General features: G+C 40.9%; 1 protein-coding gene across 1 annotated transcript in view; it reads right to left on the minus strand.

Annotated features, from left to right (window-relative positions):
• The window catches only part of adcy8 (adenylate cyclase 8 (brain)), a 127,410-nt gene that overhangs the window by 47,163 nt on the left and 68,791 nt on the right, over positions 1 to 11,456 (minus strand). The window contains exons 3-5 of the mRNA XM_014337366.2: positions 5,284 to 5,414; positions 4,976 to 5,087; positions 3,410 to 3,537 (exon numbers count right to left, since the gene is read on the minus strand). Coding sequence (XP_014192852.2) covers positions 3,410 to 3,537; positions 4,976 to 5,087; positions 5,284 to 5,414 — 371 coding nt within the window. The remainder of the gene's footprint in view (positions 1 to 3,409; positions 3,538 to 4,975; positions 5,088 to 5,283; positions 5,415 to 11,456) is intronic.

Consider the following 11,456-nt stretch of genomic DNA (forward strand, 5'->3'; position numbering starts at 1 on the left):
ATCTAACCGTCTAAGTAACAGAAAAACTGTTAGCCATGGATGGATGGATAGAACAAACTATCCATCTAAGAAGACGTTGGCAGTGTTTGGTGAACCAGACAAACTTTTAGTTTTAGATTTGTGTTGAGTCTTGACCTCAACAAAAGACGGCGATAAACATCAAAACAGGGAGAGAGAATTTCTGCAGACTGAACTGTCTTCGGAGCCTCCTGTTTCTATCCTCCCAAACATTTGGTTCAGACCTCCAGGTGTCATGTGAGAGCTTCACATCGTTACCCTAAACTTTGGACTTTTTTCTGTGAGGTTTCTTTGTACTAGTACTCCCTGATTGTGCTCCCCTGCTGAGCTGCAATGGATGTGCTAAAATAGCCTAAAGATACAGAAACCTTGGAACATTCCCACCTCAACTGCCTGAACTGCTAACGGCTTAACATGTCTTCCTAGTTTTAATGTACAATGAGGACTGACAATTTTTGAAATTCACAAAAATGTAACCAACGCCTCAATCTGTGTAACAGGAAGTTGTAAACCAGTATGACAAGATGCTGTACTAGAATCTGTCAGCTTACTCTCAGCCTTCATGCATCTGTTCAGCAACGTGTGACCAGAATCTGCATTAACAAATACGAGGAAAGAAGGAAACTGGTGCAAGTTTAGCTAACATAAGCCGGATTCTGTAAACTCGACCAACATCGTCTTTGCGTGATTATATCACCACATGTAGTTGCACACAGCAGTGTTTAAAACCGTGTTTGATTACTGACGACTGTGACTGTGAAGTTGGGACTCTGTGTAAAACATAAATAAAAGCAATGCTTTGAAAAATCTCATAAACCCATATTCTATTCACAATAAAACATATATGCTTATACTCAGACATTTCACTATTACATTAAATATATTAGTTCATTTTGACTTTAATGGCAGCACCATGTTGCAAAAAAGTTGGAAAAGAGGCTGGAAAAGTAAAGTGGTACCAAAAACGAACAGCTGAAAGAACATCGTGAACTAACTAAAGAGTTACGTCCAGCTCGTCATCAGCACTCAGTTCAAAAGCCTGAAACTCTGACGGTATGGTGGTTGCACATGTGGAAAGGCACCACCAGTGCTGAACGGTACATACAGGTTGTGCCCGTGCAGACAGCATCTGTCACAGGAGAGGCTTTGCACATTTCAACAAGACAATGCTAAATCATATACTGGAGCTAATCCAACAGCACAGCTTCATGGCTCGCTGCAGTCCAGACCTTTCACAAACAGAAACACCATTAAGTGAAATTTATGACAAATAAGACCACGGACAGCTGAGCAGCTGGATTCCTCTCAGATAACAGTGGAATATTATTCCCCTCCCAAAAGTCCAGCAAATCGTTGCATTCATTTATTAACTTTTTACAGCGTTCCAACTTTTAAGGAAGTGGGTTAGTATTTCCTCTGTTTATCGGACGAGTCGGGAACAATGTGGTCCCACCTTTATGCTTTACAATCCCTCAGAAACAAGTAAAAACCTGCTTTATTTGGACAATATAAGCAAACCCATCTCCTCTTATTCCAGCTATTCCAAAACTGATTGGTGTCGCAGCAAAAAGTGTGCACAGCTCACCATCTTGACATGATGATACTGAGCACAAATCTCACAGCTTATCCACCCTAATCTGTCTCTTTCCTCTGAACATCAGTCCTCCTCTTCTCTCTCACTCTTATATCAATGCAAGGGGTTAAAACGCTACAGCAGCACCGAGGATCACTGAAATAAAATAAATCAAAGCACAAACTCCAGCGTCTGTGAGCCTTTTAGACAAAGAAGAACTGACTCTTTCTCCTTTCCTATGAACTACTCATTTCACAGTCTGATACAAAGATCTATAAAGCCCTTTTGCAAAATACAATACAAGCACTACGAACATGTTTTCTTGCATTTCAGCAATGCATCTGTTAATTCAAATGTACATTATTTGATACTGATTTTGTGTTGAAACACAGCTGCATGCAAATATTGCAGGGAGGCCTTTCCAAGCAGAACAGATACTAGGACAGTCCTCAGGGTAAATTCTTCTAAGATGATTCCTGCAGTTACAATGAATTCATTGCACCATGAATTTGCTCTATTCATACAAAAACAGACAAACTCGACTTTGATTTAAAAGGGTTTCTCTCCCGCTGCACCATCGATGCACCAAAATAAAAGTAATTTTTTTTATTACCATGTTTTATCTTTTAAAGTTACAGAGAAGAAGGTTTAAAAATGTATTCGTAGTCACATGTGTATTTATACACACCTGTTTAAAAGGTGTATTTACCCATGTCCCTCACTGGTTAGAGAAAATCCTGTTGTGAAACGTCAGTATGAGGATTTTGGCGTTTTGTATCCTGGCAATCTAGGGCAGACCAAGATGCACTGCATGCTAATACCTCTCAATCCCATAATAAATCACGACCAGGCCAAAAGTCAGCATTTATAAAATGGGAGGAAATAGCTAAAAAATAGCTAAAACACTACACCTAACTTATAGCTTATTTATATCAATCAAAAAGTGCAGATTCTTAAAAACTATTGGAATTAGATCCACTTTTAATGTACAGTCCTCTATTTCCAGGGGCTGAAATATAATTGCGCAAAGCACTCGAAAGCTGTCTCATGGACAGGTTCTGCGTTCCTCCTTTTATTATGTCTTCATAGATTAAGTGGAGAAAAGGGCTGAGGATGATTCCAAGTGTGTCATTTGCCATTTGTAAGCTGTTTCTGTGAACCCGGGTGTTGTTAAAGGAGCTCTCTGTGCCAGTGAAACAGGCCATCCTCAGGCTACGAACAAAAAACAAATGCATTAGAGCGATCGCAGCAACATTAAGAGACGTCAAATTTAAAGCTTGATGAGACAAGAAAAAGAAGAACGTGCCGAGGAGCGATGCAACATAAAACAGACCTAGAGCGGTGGATGATCGCAGGATCCTTTCCATGGTAGATAACAAAAGCATTTCTACATGAGGCCTGCCATCCAAGAAAGACTTTACAGGGAACAATCTGATATCCAACATATTAGTGCATAATCTGCAAACCAGTGATCACTCTCGAAATTAGAAACCAGAATATATTTTGCCAAAATAAATTAAAAAGCTCTGGCACTGTTACTTAGAGAAATCAAAGTAAGACGGGAAGATCAATCTATTGCATGGACATGCATGGCTTCCAGCTTCCAGTGAGTCAGTGGACTGACCAAAAACATACTGTAAAAGCAACACAGGAGTCTTTGATGGAAAACAAGTGGTCTGATCTGAAATCAACTGAACTACAGTTCACCTATTTAAGGTAAAACTAAAGGCATAAACAACTGATGACAGCTGCAGTAAAAGCCTTTCCCTACAACAAGGAGCTTTGTTAAAAAGTAAGGACAGTAGAAGAAGACAGCACCTGATGGTTTTGATCATGCTGAGGCCCATTTCCACGCAGCAGTGGGCGTGGTCCGGCCTAGGCTCCGGCAGACCAGACACACAGTAGTAACAGTCTCCAAGGATCTTTATTCGTAGACAGTGATGCTCCTGCAACAGACAAACACCATAACCATAAAGGCAGAAAACCTAAGCAATGACTATACCTGAAATAAGAATTAGAGATCAGTAGAAATTAGAAAAAAAAGGAAAACACAGAAAACATATCAGGTTATCTCTGAATTCCTTCTCTGACTGTGAAATTGCGACCGGCCAAGCGTGACAGTCTGAAATGTTCTGCAATCTAATATCAGCTGAGTCGTACACAGTGGATGTTGAATCAGATATTCACTGTGTTGTTTTGAATAAATATTTATTCTACTGGAGCGTCTTTATTCAGTTTTCATGAGTCCCGACAGCCATGAGAGGCTGTCGCAGAAGAGATGAGCTCTGGGCTCCACAATCATACACGCACAATCAAACAATGTGGAAAAAGAAGAGCTGCAAAGTCTATTCTTATGCTTCATTTTCAGTAATTATTTTTATACAACTGGGAAAATAGTTTTTAGTGATAGCCTGCCACACAGAAGCAAAAATTAAAGAGTTTATGTTACCATTTATGGTGTATGTGCATGTATTTTTAACCAGCATCTTGAATGGTACACTCTATTGCCAGAAGGTGGCAGTAAAGGAGCTGAGAAGCTATCCTTGCAATTCCTTACCAGCTAGCTAGCAAGATGCAAGTCTGCCACAACAATGCAGCTTAATGCAGCTGCATTTATAGAACTCTTTAGCATTTAGCAAGGTTAATATAATACAATAACAAAGAGAGAACCCCAACGATCACATGATCCCCACGAGCGACACCTGGCGACGCTGTGGAAAAACACCTCCCTCATCCACAGGGACATCCTCAGAGTTTGCTTTCACTTAACCATAAAGCAAGGGTTCACAAACTATATATTGGGAAAAGTGTTTCAGTCTAAATATTGATTGAACATTATAGGATCTATGAGATTATCAGTTTAAACTGGTTGCCTTTAAAGCTGACTTTCACTAAACAGTTCTATCTAACACAGTTTACCAAATATTTGAACAAAATTTGAGTCCCATCGTATAAAAAGTCTCCACATAATCATTAATAAGTCATAAGATCAGGTGATGTAGTGTTTGACAGATGCGGCCCGTGGCTGAGGTGAGGCATCCAGACTCACCCTGAGTCAACGCTATGAGTCAACACACAACATTGCAAATGTTGGCCAAGCTGGCGTTGCTGTTTGGGCCATTTTCAGAGGAGGTTCATAAGATAAGTGAAAGTAAATCAAAAGTTAACCACAGACAGGTAATCAGCTGTTAGGTAAAGGTTATTAACCTGATCCAGAACACACTGATCCTGGATCTGCTAAGAGGTATCTCTAAAGAAATGTGATTTATTAATCCTTTAATGCACAAATGAGCGAATATTTTTAATGGGAAAATAAATTGATTCAAATCTCAAGACTAAAATCAGATTATATGCACATATGCATTTGGGATGAGAAGCTCTTACATGTGCGAGGCGGTCGAAGCGTGCAAAGAGTTCATTCAACATTCGCACCAGCTCCTGCGCTGACAGCGTCGTGGAGAGGTTTGTGAAGCCTTTAACATCTGCGAAAAGAATGCTGAATAAAATACGGAAATGTCACTTTAATATCCAGCTCACTTCTTAAAAGTTATGATACTTAATGAGGATGACATTTTCTGTGATGTCAGATTTTGCACATTTTACGTAAATGTCACAGTTTTGTTCTTAAGAGCAAAAACTCTCAAATGTCTTTAATCGGGGCACACACAGCTGTTTTGCTGTTGGACCCTCACCTGACATTCTCGTAGCGGTGGATGTAGATTCTGTGAAACTGATGCTGGAGGTGTTCGTCCTCTACATTTGTCATGTCGTTGATCATTTCCAAAACTACAAAACGAGGCAGGACTGATAACACCAGTCGTTCCTGTTGGGGAGAAAAACGAATCATCTCATCGCTTTGAAATGACAAAAAGACACAATACAGAACAATAACATAACATCTGCATATACCGACAACTCACAATGTGTTTAAAAACATTGACTATTGAACCATTTTTGTGATTGGCACTTCCATTCGTTAATTTGTCCACAGGGAGCAGACTAAGCAGAGGTGTTCAGATCTTCCTCTCCCCCCTGATGCCTCCCCCAGGTCTTTCAGGAGGACTCTGATGCTTTCCTAAGACAGACGAGACACTTCGTCTGTCAGCTGTCATGCCTCGGGTCTGCCTGGGGTCTCCTCCCAGTAGGAGCTACTCAGAGCCTCCTGAATGATCAAGCTCCTCACCCTGTGTCTACAGCTGACCCCAGTCACCTCTCAGGAGAAGCTCACCAACACTGCTATCTGCGCTCTTATTTCTTCTGTCACCACCCACAGCTCGTGACCAAAGGTGAGGCCAGCATTGTTCACAGGCCGGTACATCAACAGCTTCAGCTTCACAGTCAGCTGCTTGAATAACAACAAATATCTGAATTCTACTTGAAGCCTTCAAATCCAGAGTGGACGGTCTTTTCTGAGCGAACCGGGTCCTCGGATTTAAAGGCGCTAATTCTCATTCCAGCCACTTCACACTCTGCTGTAAACAACCCTCGTAAAAGCACGAGGCCATCACCCCATGAACCACAACTTTGAGTTTTATTAGCTCAAACCTAACAGTCCAACAGACTCCTGCAGCAGTTTATAGGCAAAGGTTTGTCCTGGGATCTCCCCAACCTTACACGGCAACATATGGAAAACAGGAAGTGCTGAGCCATCAGCTGATGTCAGCTTGCACTGAGATGAACGCTGATCAGTGTGAGTTCTTCTAGTACAGCAGCATCTACGTCCAGAAACACAGGAAGGAAGGTAAACTCTTCACATCATTACTTTAGATTGTTTCACTTTTAAACTAAATGCTTTGAACTACAGCTAAAAAGTGGAAACAGCCTTTTTTTATGGATAAATTCAAAAACTATGTTTGATGTATGTAAATGTTTCAATAATAAACGAGAGAACATCAACAGTAAATTATCGAAGGAACAGAAATAAAGCCTTTAAAAAGAAATTACACGAGGGGCTGTGTGTGTGAGAAATGAATTAAAAAAGATGGCTTGAGCTCTGCCAGCCTAAGCTCCTCGAGCAGGATCCTCCAAAGCCTCCGCGCTCGCAGGAACATCACAAGCAAACGAGTTTGTGTTGTGATTTTTGTACTGACACGGTGCCACTTGGCTAAAGCAGAAACAGATTTGGAGTGGGAGCGATGCAGCATCCCTCAGGATTCTTTTGGCCTCGGGGAGCCGCACCAGAGCCAAGCAACTGCTTCTTTCAGATACTGAATACATTAGAACCAACCAGAACGTCACGTACAGTGACATCAGTACACGGCACGCACATGCTCAAAAGCCCTGCAGGTTTTTTGGAATATTTTACGCCAAAGGGATGACAGAGGGACAAGTCTAATAGCTGGAAAGGCTCCGAACGAACCAGCTGGCCCTGTTCTACATCTTAAAGACTCACTGTTTAAAAACACGAGAGGAAATCTGCACGAGGCGGGAGATTAGTTTTGCTCCCAATCTGATAAACAAGTTGAAAGAAATTTTGCACAGACTTTTGACATTGGAGCCTTTTATTCTCTCTGGTGTGTCTTCTGGTGAGATTTTCACTGGAATGAATTTGTGATAGAGACTAAAGTGATATTCCATTTGAAGAGCCGTAAATCTTGAAGACAACATGATGGTTGCACGTGGGCACATCATGTTCTTTCATTACCATGAATGCACACCGCGCTTCACTATGACTCAGCCCCACATACAGCACTCTGCTGTTGGAATTACTCACCAAAGAGCTCCAAATATGGATTAATCCGCAACTGCAAACAGTTCCCAAAAACTGTACGACTCGAAACACGGGCTGAGGGAAAATATATTTATATTTGATTAGATACATTCAAATACGCCAGGATACTACGAATAACGGGGCTGCAAGGTCGCATGATAGGAGGCGACCTTTCTCTAAGTGGCTGCAGTCACGCTTGGAAAGATTGTAAAAGGTTTGCAAATAATTGGTGTTTAATTTATAAATGAGCACAAATGTTTCCATCAGTCTGAATGATTCAGTCCATGAGCTCAACACGAGGGGACTCAACTGGCTGCCAGCTGGTTGTATTCTGGTTTATATTCCTATAGAACAGGAAGGCTGTCAAGTGCAAATGTAATAGTTAAATGTCAAATTCTGTTAAATTTCTATTTCTGTCTATTTAGACGGAAGCAGATATGTGATTTTCAATGATTTATCACTGTATTTGCTGTATTATCAGAAACAGATTGCGTATAATTGCTGGCTTGACCACATTCAATCACAGACTGATAACAGACAGACTCCGTTTTATGGCAACATTTGTTGGTTTTAGTGACAATGTTGCCATTCTTGATAATCTCATTTGGCACCAAAAAGAAAACACTGAAGTGAGGTAACTTTATCTTATTGGATAAAACAGGTTTTGATACATTTTAACTTTGAGGATGTAATTTGCAGTAAAAAGAAAAAAAAAAGGTGATAAATTGCAATATATTTTAGTCCAAATACTCAGCATATTGCAAAATGTAACAAATGACACTAATATTGACAGAGTCAAGTATTGTTTTAATATCGTATCGTGAGGTGTCTGGTGATTCCCACCTCGACGTTACACTAGATCGTCTATAATTCTCTGAGAACATTTGCTGTCATCAGCTTGCACGGTTCCTCTGCAGTCACAACTGTAAGACAGCACACTTGTTTTTCTTCCCTGCTTGGCTCACAGATGAGTTTTCCAGTAAGAAATAAAAATGCAACCTCATGTGCACTCAGTGAAGCTGCATGATGCTGTCTGAGAGCCCTGGAGAGCCTCTTCAGACCCCGAGCACAAGTGCAAAGAAAGGCTGGCTGAGGCTGGATAATAGCAATGAGACGCACAGAGAGAGGGAGATAGCGACACCGTCCTCTGCTGCGATCACAGCAATGACAACAGTTCCATCGTTGCTGTAGAAAGAGATTTAAATAATGAAGCAGCGGTTATACAAAGATTGTCATCTAATACGTAAAAACAAGCATCAGAGCAAATTCTAACATAAAAATCACCACAATCAGAATAAAGAAAACCATCAAAATATCATGAACTCTAATCATTTTGAACCTTAACATACGATAAAAAAAGTTGGTCCAGAGGAGGGAAAATGCCAGTCCACATCAGCTGTTAGCTTAGCTGATACACATCCAAACAGTACATCTCTATGGAAAATAATGTACATGTTATCCTAGCAGTCCCCACGTTTGTGCATCTGCAAGCCACTTTGAAACCCACATCCATCCAAGCTCCCAGCTAATCACTGTTTCATCTGTTGTCATGGAAACCTGTTCACATCTAATCAGGTGGTCTTCCTGTTGCATTGATTTAATACCTTAATCAAAAAAATTACTCTTCAACAATTCTTTATTTCTTTTCATCTTTTTTATGACACTTTACAACTGTCGTCTTCATGATAACAAACTTTTAAAACTGGGGTATCGTACTCGTCTTAGCTCATAAGTGGGCTGGACCAGTGAAACCAGTGCATAACGGTGCACAGAACACACCTCATACTTTACATTGTAGCCTCCCAGCATACAGTGAGTAACCAGTGAGCTATACCAGCACCCCGAACAATACTTTTTATTTACATAACTAATCACCCTGACACAGTTCAGAGGGGAAAGTCCTGAGTGGACCCAACAGCAAAGCACTGACAGTTGTTAATGTTATGTAGTATTTTTTGCAAGCTTATGGCTGCAGTGGCAGAAAAAAACAAGCTAACTAAACCAAACCTAAAAAACAACCAGAGCAGCTGAAGTATCCAGAGGTAAACACTCACACATGACAGGAAGAGATACGATGCAAAAATAAAAAGGGATCATAACAAAGACAGAACCCCTCATCTTTAGCAAAGAATAATAACATATTGATAATTCATGCATCCAGCTACATGATCACTCAAAATCTCAGCTATATTGTTGTTTATGTTTCAGTCACTGGGATCCTGCAGCTTGTGATGGAGAGCAGAAGCTGATTGGACAGCTCATCTCTCTGACACACCACTGTGGACGTGACCATCAGCTGAGTGTGAAATGTGTAAGAGGAGAGCAGGTGCTTGTGTTGTTGAGCACGCACCGCCCCCTGCTCTCGGCACGCCTCTGTTGTGCTGTTGTTTTTGTTGTGTTGGTGTCTGTGCTGGAAAGCAGAGCAGTGCATCCACAAATTGAGGTCTAGACAGACAAACATTTCAGTGAAGCGTTGCTAATTCTTCGGCTGCTGCGTCGCAACCAAACGCCCCGGGCTTTGGTGATGGAGTCTCACTGCAAGAAATGTGGATTTTACAGAGTCGTCCTGAATTCAGACTGAACCTTTGAACCCTGCAATGTGTCTGTGCTGCTCAATCACACGTCAGCCAAACTCCTGCTGCAATCACACAAGGAGCTCCATTTGAGCAAATAGTACCGCTTCCTGTCGCAGTACTCTGGGATAAAATATTACAATATAAATTCTATTAACTACATTATGTTTTGGAAACTCTATCAGCAGCTCTTCTCCCTCTCTTAACTCCTTTTGCCATCTTCGTACATAAGACAGTAATCTTAGTTCCCATGTTAAACATAAACAAAAGAAATCTGCTGAAATTTTCAACTTAAGTGGAATTTCCAAAGACAGCATACGTATGTTGAATTTAGGTATTTTAGCATCACTAATTAACCTAACCTTGGACTGTGGGAGGAGGCGGGAGGTACCTGGGGGAGACCCACACAGGCACAGTGACAACCTGCAAACTCCACAAAGGCCGCTCATTTACAGTATTTGTACCCGGTTAATAAAGGTAAAGTAAATTTACAGGAGACAGACTTTGACATATATTCATCAAAGTACTCTGTGGCAAATAACTGAGCAATATAATCAGCCACCTCTCCTGTTAATCCTTATCCTGCAGATAATCTCGCAGCTGGTGTGAGATTATCTGGAGGATAAGTAGGAAAAAAATAAGGAAGGCTATCTGATTAGCAGTGACTGGTCTTTCCAAATAAGAGCAAGGGGGTTTTGAAATAGTAAATGAATTGAGAATGCCGCAGTCATCTCAGACAATAACAAAATGTTAGAAATGCTAAAATCTTGTGTGTGGACAGGGGGCTGCAGAGTGTTTGCTCCACTGGACAGGGACCCTGGTTTGGACAGCTGAGAGCCAGCGGACTCAATGTCAGATCAGCTTTGAAAGTCATTAGTGAAGCTTGATTTTAGCTGGAAGCTGAAGCCCTCCAGCAGCTCACTGACAACGGGGAGAGAGATATTACTTCTTGTCAGGAACAGAAAAATATTTTTTAGACAGCCAAATGTTAAGCTTTCATTTTTGAGGATCTGATGTTGTCTAGTGTTTGCTAAACTAAAACTCTAGCAGTGCACCAGTCAGCAAACACCATCTGCGTGTCTTAAACATTTGTGAACCCTAATGCAAGACTCAGGAAACAAGAATGAACATTAAGCATTCTCAATGCTTAAAGAATAATGATTCTTTAAGTCCAGAAAATCACAAAGTCCAGAAAGTGTTTACAAAGCGCTAAGGCACAGACGCTACAACGCTGACGTAACAAATGACAAGGGAAGCGACAGGAAACAATAACAGAACCCTAATCCAAAGGTAACCTAAAATTCAAAACGAATCCTTCTAAACTCAAAACCTTATGCGGCGTTCACTGTTTACTGATCAACAACAGGAAGTTTGTGAGTTATCTAAAAATATAGATATTGGTTTTCTGCTTGCAGCAGTATGATCCAATCTTCAGTTCAGTTCGATTCAGGTTTATTTATATAGCACCAAATCACAACAGCAGTCGCCTCAAAGAGCGCTATAATGAAGACCCTACAGTATTCTGGAGAGATGCTGTAACCAGAAATGTGCCACTATGTTCCTGGAACACATTAACAGAAAT

This window comes from Haplochromis burtoni, unplaced genomic scaffold, assembly GCF_018398535.1.
Source record: "Haplochromis burtoni strain Fernald_Lab_line unplaced genomic scaffold, NCSU_Asbu1 Contig_175, whole genome shotgun sequence".
Taxonomy (NCBI): Eukaryota; Metazoa; Chordata; class Actinopteri; order Cichliformes; family Cichlidae; genus Haplochromis; species Haplochromis burtoni.